The sequence below is a fragment of the Schistocerca cancellata genome, chromosome 10, assembly GCF_023864275.1.
Source record: "Schistocerca cancellata isolate TAMUIC-IGC-003103 chromosome 10, iqSchCanc2.1, whole genome shotgun sequence".
Classification (NCBI taxonomy): domain Eukaryota; kingdom Metazoa; phylum Arthropoda; class Insecta; order Orthoptera; family Acrididae; genus Schistocerca; species Schistocerca cancellata.
The window spans coordinates 162,949,009-162,964,214 of NC_064635.1; the positions used below are offsets into that span (position 1 = coordinate 162,949,009).

Consider the following 15,206-nt stretch of genomic DNA (forward strand, 5'->3'; position numbering starts at 1 on the left):
TGTGCAGAGCAGATAATTAGTTTAAAATTGATTATGGCATACTACAAGAAACGGAACAAACCTCTGGCAATAACATTTGTAGATTTTAAGAAGGCATATGACTGTCTCCACAGACCTTCAGTATTAAAAATTTTAAGAAATCTAGGAATCCATCCAAAATTAATTAAAATAATACAACTCACTCTAACCAACACCAAATCAAAAGTGAAGTTTAGAGGAGAAATTTCGGAACCATTCCTCATAAAAACAGGCTTAAGACAAGGTGACTGCCTGTCACCATTACTTTTCAACTGTGCACTGGAATACATAATGAGAGAATGGTACAAGGACAATCCAAAGAGGATAAGAATTTGAAGTGCAAAAGATGATATTAGCTTAAACTGCTTGGGATTCGCTGATGATCTTGCTCTCCTAGCCAACACCGTTCAAGAAGCCAGGCAACAAGTGAAATCACTACAAGAAATAACAGAGAAAGTAGGCCTTAGAATATCATTTGAAAAAACGGAGATTATGCTAACTGATCCACCACTTGCAAACAAAATTACAATAGGAGAACAGGAAATCAAAATTGTTGATAAATTTAAGTATTTAGACGAAATAATAACATACAATCTAAATGAGAAGCCATCATGGCAAAATAGAATAAAAAACTGAACTATGCAAATTACATTACCAAAACTACATACAACAAAAAAAGCCTATCTATAGGTGCAAAATTAAAACACTATAAAACAGTTACACAACCAGAAATAACGTATGCAGCTGAAACTATCTTCAAAACAACTAATACAGCAGAAATTGACAGAATACTAAAAATAGAAAGAAGAATAATTAGGACATGTATAAATAAACAGTATAAAATAAATGGACATTGGAGAATAGCATCAAATGAAACAGTATATAAGAAAATAGAACCAGTCATGAGCACAATCAGGAAGAAACGCATCTCATTCTTTGGACATCTAATGAGAACTCCAGAAAACAGAATTAGTAAAAAAAATAATACAAAAATTGTGGAATAGCAAGAGCGACATTAAATGGATCACAGAAATTAAGGACGATATAAAAGAACTTCAAATTACAGTAGATGACCTAAAAAACAAGACAGAGAAAACCAGAATACTGCAAGACCCGCAAACCAGACTACAAATGAAAATCAATAAAAGGAGTACAGGAAGAGTTGTCTCAGATTAAGAAAGAAAGAAAATATCTGAAAGAATGAAGAAATATTGGGCAGACAGAAGAGCAAAACACCTTTTATATAAGAATAGCCTCTAATAATTATATTACCTAAATATATTAAGTTATTTTCGAACCAAATTGTATCCATTTGTAACAACTTGTTTAGAACTTTGTATTTTTGACTACAGTGGTCCAATGAAGGCCATAAAATAAATAATAATAATAATAATAATAATAAACAGTGGTATTTGTCTGCATTTGCACAAATATAGGCTGCATGCAAATACTGGCTGCACCTAAACTTCTGATGTGAGGTTACAGTAAAAAATAAATCATTAACACAGGCCACACTACTGAATTTCATATTACGAGCATTACTACTATGTACATGATGCAGACAAATTATGTTGGCAACACTACGCAAGAACAGACCAACTTCAAGTTAGCTACACATTATGCAAAGTAACAAAGAAAGTGGAAAGTTGGACATAGGTTTCATATAGATGTTTGTCAGTGGCCTGCAAGTGAAGACAAACTCTTACAAGAGTTCAAAAAGTTGACAATCCTCAATTCTGTAGTTCAAAACAGGAAATGTGGATATGCTGCCACAACAAACTGTTCAAACTGACAGCTGAAACATTTCACCAATAGAATTTTAAGTTTAATAGATGCAGGTTCAGTGATTTATGCAATGAAATAATGTCTTTGTCGCACAACTTAATTGCGTAAAAACTGGCCTACAGCTTATGAAAACAGTCTAATCTTTCCAGCATTACATGATCCAACTCCGACACAAAAGTTTTTATTTACTTTCCCAAATAGGGAACACAGACCAAACACCAGTATCTTGATATACCAAACAGATTACAGTGAAATGCAGGGGAACAGTGAACAAATACACAGCTACTGTGTTCACCAACAAGGTGTTAGTTTTTCTGCTATTTTCTACCTCTGTCTTTCACGGTTTACAAAAGTAATTGCAGTAATAAATAACAGTATCAATTTCAAACCACAAAATACATGTATGGCATTTTGAAATTGGCAGTTTATGATTGGAGGGGGGAAACACTCTATTATAGGCTGCACCATGACTTTTCAAGTCAAAATTTAGGAAAAAAGTGTGGCCTATATTCACAAACATACGATATTTCCTTTCTTGTGTGCTGGTATGAGCTGTGCAGCTTTCTTTGTGTAAGTGGTTGTATATAACTGGTAAGTAGCTCTTGCATCAGTGTACTGCAAAAGGAACCTAATTGGTACATTATCTGGACAGGACTGTAGTGGCTTTGCTATACTGGGAGTTTCTATTTTAAGTCACTTTTTTTGTTTTGGTTTTTTAGGGCGCAAAACTGCTATGGTCATTAGCACCCAGTCTGTGACTTAGGAAACAGTAAAAAACCGAAAACGGAAAGCAGCAGCAGCAGCAATGGGAACGAAAGTCATAAAATTGGAGAAACTAAAAGCAGAAGGAAGGCTTAAAAATCCACTACAGAAAGGGGTTGGTTGTCCCAAAAAAAGCTTCAAATGACTGACGTCATTTCACTGGCACTAATGAACTCTAGAACGCGATCAGCCGAGCACGTGTCATCTGCTAAAATTGACGATATATCAGGCGACAGCTGTAGACGGGCGCGAAGTCACTCTTATTGGCAGCTTCTGTTGATTCATATTCTGGAATATATATACTTTGTCATCTCTGTGAAGGAATTTCGAAAAACCGTCTTCGGTATCAATGCTTTAGTGGCACTCATTGCTACTGTTATTGCACAGTGAAGGTACTGATTGTGTCTTGTCACTGGTATACTTTATACATGACAAGAATCTGTTTGGAAATTTTAAATTTCTGTAAAACACCTCCTTGGAGGTTTTACATTCTCTTAAACCTGGCATGGTTTTTTCATTGCTTCTGCAATAGTGTCCTCGCCTGTATTGCGTACCATGCTGTCAGACACCTTAAAAAGAAATCTAATGAGTTTACAAAATTAGGTATTCAGGAACCAGAAAGTATTGTTTATAGTATAATTTACTGCATAACAATGTTTTTACCACAAATAATCTGAATGCAGTGTTGATCTAATTTTATTTTTATCTGAATCCCTTTCTGCAGATAAATGTTCTAATTATCCTTTATCTTTCACTTATACTGTATGATGCAATGACCAAAGAAATGATACGTCCAGCCACTTCACGGCATTGAAATAAGAAACCGCATTCAAACAACTACTATAATGTTGCTACACACTGCACGGTTGGTAAGACTGGCAGCAATGAAGCACACATCAGCAGAGCACTACCTCTGGGTCTTTAGAAATAAGAATCCATGCAATCAAGAAGCTGAGAGTGTGCACACTGTAAGCACAGCATTCAAAAGATGCTAATTTCTGCATACAAACCATTTGCCTGGTGCAGCTAAACAATGTGACTATAGTTTGAGTCACGAACAATGGCGGTCAAGTTTGGGCTCATTCCACACACCGACATCGCATTCTCAGACAGCCGAATGAGCATTCAGGAATGTTCTGAACACATGGCTGTGAATGTCACACCCAATGCAAACATTAAACATGGCCATAGCGAGTTATTTCATGAATTTTTTTATTCAGTTTATTTTGAGTTATCCCTGATGGTGGTAGTGGTGGTAAGTGACAAATTCTACAGAAGCAAGTCAGAGACATAATTTGCACAACACACACTTATTAGGCTATGTGTATGTGTATGTGCATAACGCAAGGAACCAACAACAGCACAATCCACGTCCGTTTCTCAATCTGCACGAACCGCCATCATCCGTGGATCTGACTATAGTGTGTACTAATGCCACGTACCTTTGTTGTAGCAATGCTGTTGACAAATGAAACTTGTTGAAATCCTCTGTCCGAAATAGTTATCGCCACTTCCCACCTCTCATTCACCTGCTCATACACTATTTGCAGAGGATTACCAGTCTCATCTTCTTTATTTTTTAAATAAAGTTCCACATAATCTTTGAAGTTCTTTACCTGCAGTTAAAGAATACAGTGTAAGTGCCTGCAGTTACTAGAATAGTCACAGCAAATAAACCAATACATACAGGCAAACGTTTTCCATTCAGCATAACTTTGACGCCCCTCGTGGATGCAGCAATATCGTATGCTCTTCTCGACATCAGAGCCACTATATCATTATCGAGAGCTTCCATTTTGAATTTTGTAAGATCGGGAGAAAATGTGACTTTTGTATAATCTTCTCCAGTAAAATCCTTAATCTTTGGGTCAGATGTCTTGCCCATATTATTTGCCCAAACCTGTAAATTAAAAATATGTGTATTTATACAAGCAGAAAAGTAAATTTTAGCAACACTGAACTCCCTAAACATTGTAGTTCAATTAAAATTATTTGTTAGTTGACCCTTCATGTGTGAGTTGGTTTCCTCCAGAGCGCTCAACATGATGCCCAAACCATTCAACATTGCCAAACTGCCATAAAACAAGTAATTAGTTCACTTCCAATCCCTTGTCAAGTTTACTTTCTTGATGTGTTCAGATCCCAAATCCTGGGTCCAGTCCTTTCTTTTATTTCATATTTCATCACACGATAACGTGCGCACGCCCACACCCACGCCAATGAAATAACATTTATCATACACAGCACTAACCAAATACTACTTAATCCTTCCCCACAAGACACGATTCAGCGTCATATATAGTTATCACAACCACAGGGATTAAATAAGCTTTGCATGGCATAACGCGAGGCCGATTTTTGTGGGCTGCAATTAATCGTTACGAGCAGGTCACCAGAGTAAAAAATACAATTTTCCACTGTGTAACGGTGTAGGGCAATGATTAGCTTATACGCAATGTGTGGAAAGTCACAGGTTTTTATGTTGCCAAATGCAGCGAAATTTCTATTTTTCTAACTCTAATCAAATGACTTCTGTAGCATCAGCTTCTGTGGGAGTCAGCATAGACACAAACAAACAAGGAAGGAAAGAGAGAAGTTGCAATTGCCAGTGGTGGGAATCCAAAATCATCTGTACAAAACTTTTCCTAGTTAATAGAAAAGTTTATTTCTAAAAAAATTATCTTCTCACGAGTCCTTTGCCTCCTACAACCAAGTACTTTATATCATTATTTGCAGAATGCAAGCTAAGTAATGTCCTATTATTCAGTACTGATGCTCTGTAAGTCTGCCACCAAACTGGGCCGACTAGCAATGGGCGGCTGGTTAAATTAGCCCTGATCCATGGCTCTGAAGCCTGTCTCCCTGAAGGTGTGGCACTGCCTGCTCTTTCCACTGATCAGGTCAGAACCTTCTCAATGCAGTTGCATGGCAATGGACTGGTCTGTGTGCAGTCGACACTTTAGGTCTACACAACTATTATTTTTATTCGATTAACTGGTTCAAATTTATTTGTTTGTAATACTTCGCTATGTCATTTTCATCTTCGTACTGACCTTTTTATTTGCTCATTTTCTTCCCTTCATTCTTTTTCATATGGAAACTGCTTGTGTCCCCTATAATATGCAACCAAATACCAAACAGACTGCTCATCAGCTGGTAATGCAGCATCCTGTGTAGCCAACCAATCAGCAGCCTTCAATGCCATAAAATCATTTTATTTCAGTGAGGATAGTTTCAGTTAACCCATGACAGGAGAAATTAGTTTGCTTTTACCACTGAAACATTCTTCTGTCTAGAGTTTGCTCGTAGAGGTGGTCTTAAATGGCACGAACAACATGATAGTGATTTTGGTTCAGCCCCAGATTGCTGGTCGCCGTTTTCTTGGATACATTGTACATCACGAAGCTGTGGTTAGGTGAATAAGCGAATTTAAATTCAGGGCTACAACACCCGCTGTCCGCTGCAGTTCAGTCATTGGTCACTTAAAAGTCAGCTGTCGACAGCATCTTCCATTTCTGTCATACCTCACAATGGACACTTCCAAATTACTCCACATGAAATATTAACAGCATTTTTGAAGTGACCCACTGAGCTTGTCCCTATAATCTAGTAGTAGCTAGCAGTGGATGTGGCAACATTGTAGCCAGATGTCAACTATCAAGTAATTTTAATCTGACTGTAATAACAAAAACGTTTAAGGATGTTCACTACACTTCACAATACTACTGCAGACATTCACAAACATACCTAACAAACTTAGTGAACTGCAAATATCAGTTTTGTAAATTCAAACTAATTTATAAAATGGGTATGTACACACTTGCTGCAGATAATGGTCTCACAAATAGAGATGGTAGTGAATTGTGTAATGCATAAGCAAGGTATACTATCTCACCTGTGAGACTCATAAAAAAAAAATGGTGACTAAGTCTTGGGAGTGCTGCACATCTGGTACCTCTTACACCTATGTGCCACAAATCACTACTTAACATAACAGAGGGTACTTTTTATGATACAATATATTAAGGTTCCTTCACACTGGTTTCACAGGTGCAAGGGGGGAAGAACGATTACCTGGACAATCTGGGGAACAGTCACCACTACTATCCACGTAGGTGCTACTTTGAATTTTTGAAAACATATTTTTGCAATATATTCAATACCTTCCAGTTGGGGATTATCAGCATTTTCATTACACACACGTCAGCCAAACAGATGTGACCATTCACACCATAGTGCTACCTGTGAAACCCAAGTGGGATTCCATCCAGACCTGATGAGTTATTTGTTTTCAACCCTCACTAGTTTCAGCATTCCAGCCTACTTCTATGATGTTCCTAAGGTTCCAAGTGATAAGAGAGAAATGTCGTACGTAACCACAAGTGTATATTTAAGCACAGAACTCACTCAAGAGGTAGCACAGGCACTGTAACCTCAACTTCTGCCATCTGTGGAGTCCTAGAACTGTTGTTACTTGCTTAGCACTATCTGAGTCCATACCTGTATTGAATTGTGGCAGGGAATCTGAATCTATCAGATACAAGGGAATCAAAGAAACAAACACGGTTTACAGACTAATAGTTAAAATGATGGAACAATTTTTTTAACTTTAAGAATATCATTAAATAAAATCTTATTACACAACAAGATATAACATTACTTTTGTGACATGCTTTTTGATTGTTCATTCTTGATGCGAGCTACTTTGGATCTCACTAAGATTTAATGAACTCTAGTCGAGTACAGCCATTCACATATGTAAGTGATCCCAAGAATCAGGATATGTTATGTCATTTAAATGCCTTACAAGCTCATGTTTGTTATCTGTCAAGACAGTGTACCATTAACAGATACTCAACCCAATTGGCATGGCATTTTCACTAAAACCTTCAACTAGTATCCCTATGATACCTACTTTTGTCCTCCAATGTAAACTGGTCTAAAAAAAAAAGGGGACAGACCTATTCATCGCCATAGATTTTGTCCACATTTAAGATATACACAGGGCCTGGTCAGAAATTAAAGTCACTTAAGTGGGAGATCAAGCAGTTACAAAAAACAGCATCTTTGATGTGAGTCGGGTGAGTTATACACCATTTATGTCAGCACAGTTTCCAAGCAGCAGTCAGTGCAGCAGGAAGAGTACAGAAGTGTAATCCGAGAGCCGTGAGGTCGAGCTCATATGCAGATACATTTTTTTCTTTCAGTTTTAAAAATTTTCAATTTTTACCTTATTTATAATGCAAATACACTGAAATCGTGTCCAATATGTCGCGTTTACTAATATTTTCATAAAAGGCATAAAAATGAGGCAAAAGAAAATTTGGTATTGTAAATTTATATAGAACGGATTGCAATTAAGACTTTCAGGACTTTGTACTCCGTTAAGTTTCATTTTGACCTTTGGGCAGTCTTGGCAGCCTCAAACAAACAGGCTCCCTTGTTTTTATAATGAAAACCACTGAAGCATGTGTAAATCGTCAACTGTAAGATGATAAAAGAATCTAATTTTACACGTGAAGTTTCCATGTACTCAGTACAATGCCTTCCTGGAAATTTATTTGAAATCCCAACATTCCTTTTGTGTTGATTGCTTTTTTACTTATTCACTGTTTAGTTAGTGGCTGTCAAACCAGCTAGGGAATACCAGGACATGAAACCAGAGCACTGCATACATGTGGCAGGTACAAGTGGTAACATTTAGGTTACACAAGGAAAACAGTAACTGAAGAAGGTTGCAAAATCTAGATCAGTGCAGTTGTTCCAGGGTAGAAGTTTCAGTTCAGAAAATGAACTAGTAACTCCATATATTGTGTAGGTGTTATTTTAAGCTACCACAGCAGATGGTAGTAGCAAGCAGACACATCTTAGTACACGCAGCAAGCACGATTCTCGCTACCGAGAACGACGTCAGTGCATTTGCACAATGAGTGAAACGGATTTCATTAGTGCAAGGTCAGGAAAATCCCTACCTACAGAGCAGAGGAACAGGAAAGGGAAGTACCTGGATTCAGTTGGCAAGTGGCACCATGGAGATGCAAAGCCTCATGTCAGAATGACAATGCGTGTAAATTGCCTGCGATACTGGCACGCCAACTACAGACAGTTGACACCAATAATTTAAAAACCCTGCATTAATGTATTCAGACGTTCTCATAACATTTGTACACCAACTCAGTGCTGCTCATTGCCAACCTCAAGTACATTCCACATCATACCTTTTTTCACACCTAGTGCTCCTCAAATGTTTGTACCCTAAGGTGCTGGTAGTTATTGCAACTTCTGTTAGTTCTCACCCCCTCAGACTGACATTTCTGTTGTGCCAGCAGTCAAATCCTTTTCTTTCTGTAATGATTAGAAATAGCCTCAGTGTAGTAATTTAATCTGAATGCAATGAACAAATGTCATTCACATCCTCGAGCACCCCAAGTCTTCCACAAGTTTTCTTATTGAATCCCAAAATGCGCACCTCTCGTAGGTGACCTGTGACAGTGTTCGGGGGGTGATTCGAGTGATCACTTGCCATCACTGACAGTTTGTCGTCTTACAGCCACTCAAATTGCAGATTGACCAGAACCACCCAACCCTCCCTTTTCACACTTTTTATTAAAAAATTAATAATGTTTCTCTCACTCATTTCGTGTGAAGCCCAGCATCTACCACAAATTTGGACAAAATCAGTGGCAACAAGCAGATGCAGTCCCCTTGTACGAGCTCTTTCATGATCACAGAGAATTGATATATATATATAAAAACAAAGATGATTTGACTTACCAAACGAAAGCGCTGGCACGTCGATAGACACACAAACAAACACAAACATACACACAAAATTCTAGCTTTCGCAACCAACGGTTGCCTCGTCAGGAAAGAGGGAAAGACTAAAGGATTTGGGTTTTAAGGGAGAGGGTAAGGAGTCATTCCAATCCCGGGAGCAGAAAGACTTACCTTAGGGGGAAAAAAGGACACACACACACACACACACACACACACACACACACACACACACACACACACACAGGGACTGCGCCAGCTTTCAGACAACACCACATACAAAGTTTGCCAAGGTAAACCCATTCCTGATGTCCAGGCAGAGCTTCAAGGAATCCTCAGGACCTTAGGCCCCCTACAAAACCATTCACCTGACTCCATCAACCTCCTGACCCCACCAACACCCCGCACCCCAGCCTTCTACCTTATTCCTAAAATTCACAAACCCAATCATCCCGGCCACCCCATTGTAGCTGGTTACCAAGCCCCCACAGAACGTATCTCTGCCTACGTAGATCAACACCTTCAACCCATTACATGCAGTGTCCCATCCTTCATCAAAGACACCAACCACTTTCTCGAACGCCTGGAATCCTTACCCAATCCGTTACCCCCAGAAACCATCCTTGTAACCATTGATGCCACTTCCTTATACACAAATATTCCGCACGTCCAGGGCCTCGTTGCGATGGAGCACTTCCTTTCACGCCGATCACCTGCCACCCTACTTAAAACCTTTTTTCTCATTACCTTAGCCAGCTTCATCCTGACCCACAACTTCTTCACTTTCGAAGGCCAGACATACCAACAATTAAAGCGAACAGCCATGGGTACCAGGATGGCCCCTTCGTACGCCAACCTATTCATGGGTCGCTTAGAGGAAGCCTTCTTGGTTACCCAGGCCTGCCAACCCAAAGTTTGGTACAGATTTATTGATGACATTTTCATGACCTGGACTCAGTGAAGAACAACTCCAGAATTTCCTCTCCGACCTTTGGTTCCATCAGATTCTCCTGGTCCTACTCCAAATCCCATGCCACTTTCCATGATGTTTACCTCCACCTGTCCAATGGCCAGCTTCACACGTCCGTCCACATCAAACCCACCAACAAGCAACAGTACCTCCATTACGACAGCTGCCACCCATTCCACATCAAACGGTCCCTTCCCTACAGCCTAGGTCTTCGTGGCAAACGACTCTGCTCCAGTCCGGAATCCTTGAACCATTACACCAACAACCTGAAAACAGCTTTTGCATCCCGTAACTACCCTCCCGACCTAGTACAGAAGCAAATAACCAGAGCCACTTCCTCATCTCCTCAAACCCGGAACCTTCCACAGAAGAACCCCAAAAGTGCCCCACTTGTGACAGGATACTTTCCGGGACTGGATCAGATTCTGAATGTGGCTCTCCAGCAGGGATACGACTTCCTCAAATCCTGCCCTGAAATGAGATCCATCCTTCATTAAATCCTCCCCACTCCACCAAGAGTGTCTTTCCGCCGTCCACCTAACCTTCGTAACCTCTTAGTTCGTCCCTATAAAATCCCCAGACCACCTTCCCTACCCTCTGGCTCCTACCCTTGTAACCGCCCCCAGTGTAAAACCTGTCCCATGCACCCTCCCACCACCGCCTACTCCAGTCCTGTAACCCGGAAGGTGTACACGATCAAAGGCAGAGCCACGTGTGAAAGCACCCATGTGATCTACCAACTGACCTGCCTACACTGTGACGCATTCTATGTGGGAATGACCAGCAACAAACTGTCCATTCGCATGAATGGACACAGGCAGACAGTGTTTGTTGGTAATGAGGATCACCCTGTGGCTAAACATGCCTTGGTGCACGGCCAGCACTTCTTGGCACAGTGTTACACCGTCCGGGTTATTTGGATACTTCCCACTACCACCAACCTATCCGAACTCCGGAGATGGGAACTTGCTCTTCAATATATCCTCTCTTCCCGTTACCCACCAGGCCTCAATCTCCACTAATTTCAAGTTGCCACCACTCATACCTCACCTGTCATTCAACAACATCTTTGCCTCTGCACTTCCACCTCGACTGACATCTCTGCCCAAACTCTTTGCCTCTGTATATGTCTGCTTGTGACTGTGTGTGTGTGTGTGTGTGTGTGTGTGTGTGTGTGTGTGTGTGTGTGTGTGTGTGTGTGTGTGTGTGCGGGCGCGCGCGAGTGTATACCCGTCCTTTTTTCCCCCCTAAGGTAAGTCTTTCCGCTCCCGGGATTGGAATGACTCCTTACCCTCTCCCTTAAAACCCAAATCCTTTCGTCTTTCCCTCTCCTTCCCTCTTTCCTGACGAGGCAACCGTTGGTTGTGAAAGCTAGAATTTCGTGTGTATGTTTGTGTTTGTTTATATATATATATATATATATATATATATATATATATCTCTTATAAACACGGCAAGTTGTAGTTGATCTTCGCTATTCATTGCTGAATACTACCTTTTTTTAAAATTATTTACAATATTGCCACTGACAACAGAATCATTGGTTCTACTATAGGCCTAGGGGTGTGCATCTGATCAATCCTCTTTTTCAGTTTCTTATTTTCAGAGCCTGAAGTAGAAGCAACTTGTCCAGTATTATTCTTTATAACATCCCCTCCAAATCAGAAAATTACAAGCAATTTTTTTTTCTAATTATTCTGAGCTGCAGTTAATGTTAACAACATGACAAATCAGCTCACAAGAAAAATCAATCCAAACACCTCAACATAATTAAGTAGTTGCAGGGTACTATTTATCACAACTCTGCCACGATTCCAGATAGTTAATATGATAAAACTAGTTTTCACACAAAATTATTCTCAATAACAAAACAAATCATGAGACCAAGGATAACAATTCAGCTTACTTGTTTAAAAGCCCTTTTGTATTCTTTTGATGCTGTTTCCAAAATGAATTTTGTGCTAAAAATATTGCACAACTTTGCTCCATATCCATTTCTGCCACCAGTGACCTTTTCTTCTTCATCGTTATAATTTGATGAGGTAAGCAGGTGTCCAAAGATCATGGTTGGCACATACATCTTCTCTTCTTTGTGCTCCACAACAGGTATACCTTTACCATTATTCCACACGGATATTGTGTTGTTTTCCCTAACAAAGACAACAAATTGAATGTAAATAATTTAATGCAAAACAAAAAATTATACCAAATAATCAAGCACTACTTCTTGTTATCCAAGAGTTCCCTGTACCCATATTGACTTCTTTCAATTGAAGAGTTAGTTTTACTGGTATCCCTGATTAAAAGCATTAAATCAGTTCTGAAGTCTCTTGTGTTGCACTGTTCCAGATGTGGAAAGATAATAGGTGCATTTTTAGATTAATCTGACAAGGCCCCACATCATAATGCAACCCTAGTTGATTGGGAGAAACATGCTTCCATTTTACACGGGCTCAAAGACAGGTCGTATGGTGCACACAAGAAAGCGGAAGAGGAATTTTGTGCCCCCACTGTTTAACTGAGCAGTCTCCAATGAAATCCATTCACATAAGAGTGACTCAGCCTAAAGTATTGTGGCAAGCAATGTACAACTACTTTAAGAATATTTAAACATTAAAGTATTTGCACTGAAATTTGCAGTTTAATTATCTGACAATAATTCAGAACAAAGTTGCAGCCTACTGTGCTTTGTTGGCACAATTTTCAAATGATGCATCTTGTTAGGCTGGTATTACACTACCAAATTTCTTTGACAAAATCAGTTTGTCAAATACATTTGGCACAGTGTAACAAGGAACCTTTGTCAAATGTTGCCTTTCACGAAATTTATTTGATCAAAGCTAGTGTATCTTATGTTTGATCAATGAAAACAATTGTCTTATGTTTACAACAAGTGCCTGGCACAAACAAACACATTGAAAAATTATTGTGTGTTGCGTATGTGGTGTGGAGAAACAAATATTGAAAGACGCTTTTGTAATATATAATGATTTAAAGTGTTTTTCCTTTTTTAGGTAGGGAAATGGAAACCTATCTTTCTTCAGAGCAAATTGGAGTAGTCTACACAGATTTGAACAAGAAGTCAAAACCACAAGAGATTTAAGCAAGTTCGTTTCCACCACTGATGTTCATTTGTTCACTGAAAAGGGAATTAAAGAACAGTTGTTTGTCAAGAATACAAAATTAGCACAATACAATTCATTGATGGTGCAGCTATGGTACCTGAAAGTGAACAGGAGTTGAATTTTTGTGCTGAATGAAATGGAACATGGGCAAGTTGTAGGTCAAGATATGCACATAAGTATGTAAGCAGAACAAGCAGACAGGCTGGAGGACTAAATGTTGCAGTCATTAAGGGGAATTTGCAGGTAGATGCAAAGCATAGATTTAAGAAAAAGCTCAAAAGATCTTTCATAAAAATAAAAAGGAGCTAATTTGCAAGAACATAAAAACTGTGCTTAGTTTGATGTAAATTCATAAAACGACCTAAAATTGGCATAAAGCATCTTAAAGTACCTGACAAGTACACTGATATTTGCAGTCAGCTCCTTTTGAACTTCGCATCACCTCAAGCCATTTCACACATTAAAAGGTTTTTGACAGTACAATTGTGACTCTGCTACTGTGAACTGTATATATTACACTGCACACAGATTATATTATTGTATGTTAACATTAGCAGAAGGTGAGATCTTAGTTTTATTACATTTCATATTTCTACTGGAAACAAATCACTTCCCTGTTTGACAGTGTAATGAATCATCCTCCTCCAACATTACCTTTTTCGATAGAACAGATACCCTGTATAATCTCAAATCTCACATGGGTTAATATTATCTCAGCTGTTCCATTAAAAAGAATTCACATGATTTCCCATACAATTTATTATATTTCAGGCTAAAATGTATAACAAAGAAATTAATGTGTTACAATTGATATGTACTAACAGTTAAAATTATTCTTCTTTTTAAGAATATTTGAAATTACAAAATTTGTAGCACACTTAAAATTCACATTATTAATTGCACAACCTAACACTAATTATTAAATTCATTTTTGGATTAATTTATGAAATGATATATTTTAGCAATTATTCCTCTTTTGTTTTGTAAACTCTTTGGAATATTGAGTACACAGAATGTAAGTAGTGGAGGCCATGCCTTTGACGGAAAAACACGTATTTTGCTAAACTTGTCAACAATAATGTAATTACTCGTTTTTCAATGTGGAAATTGTTGAATTCCCTGATATTCATAGCAACAGGCAACTCTGCAACAGTTATTTTGTCATCACGAACCTAAGAAATCTAAATTTTCAGCTGCACGAAAGTATTCTTAGACAAGACTGAGCCATTGACAACGAGATAATGAAGGTAAGTAAAAAAGTTGTTGTTCTGTAATCTTACTCCTCTAAGTTCTCAAGATCTGTGCAGGGAATGTGACTTTAAGGGCGATTAAAGATTACAACAGGGAAGTATGAAACTAATGGCACTGAAAATAGCAGTTTCTCAGCAGATATTGGGCAGTTCTGTTTCTATATGCCAGCCATTCTGAAAGAACTATGATGAAATATTTGACAACAGTGTAATACCCATTTTTGCATCATGTCAAAGATATGTCAAACGAAGATGAATTGATCAATCTCATTCTGGTATGACGAAAACCGTCATGATATCTGTTGAGAGCGTGCGTGTGTGTGTGTGTGTGTGTGTGTGTGTGTGTGTGTGTGTGTGTGTGTGTGTGTGTGAGTGAGAGAGAGAGAGAGAGAGAGAGAGAGAGAGAGAGAGAGAGAGAGAAACGTATGTGAATGGAAATTCATATTTGGTCATGTTGCAAAGGTGGTCAATGCATCGTCTCCAAGACGCGGGAGTCTTAGGTCACATGTGGTTCCAGTAGGA

At 38.8% G+C, this 15,206-nt stretch overlaps 1 protein-coding gene across 1 annotated transcript in view; it reads right to left on the reverse strand.

The window, feature by feature from the left end:
* Window positions 1-15,206, reverse strand: part of LOC126106860 (DNA topoisomerase 2-like) — a 184,878-nt gene that overhangs the window by 159,600 nt on the left and 10,072 nt on the right. The window contains exons 4-6 of the mRNA XM_049913258.1: window positions 12,216-12,459; window positions 4,253-4,465; window positions 4,008-4,181 (exon numbers count right to left, since the gene is read on the reverse strand). Coding sequence (XP_049769215.1) covers window positions 4,008-4,181; window positions 4,253-4,465; window positions 12,216-12,459 — 631 coding nt within the window. The remainder of the gene's footprint in view (window positions 1-4,007; window positions 4,182-4,252; window positions 4,466-12,215; window positions 12,460-15,206) is intronic.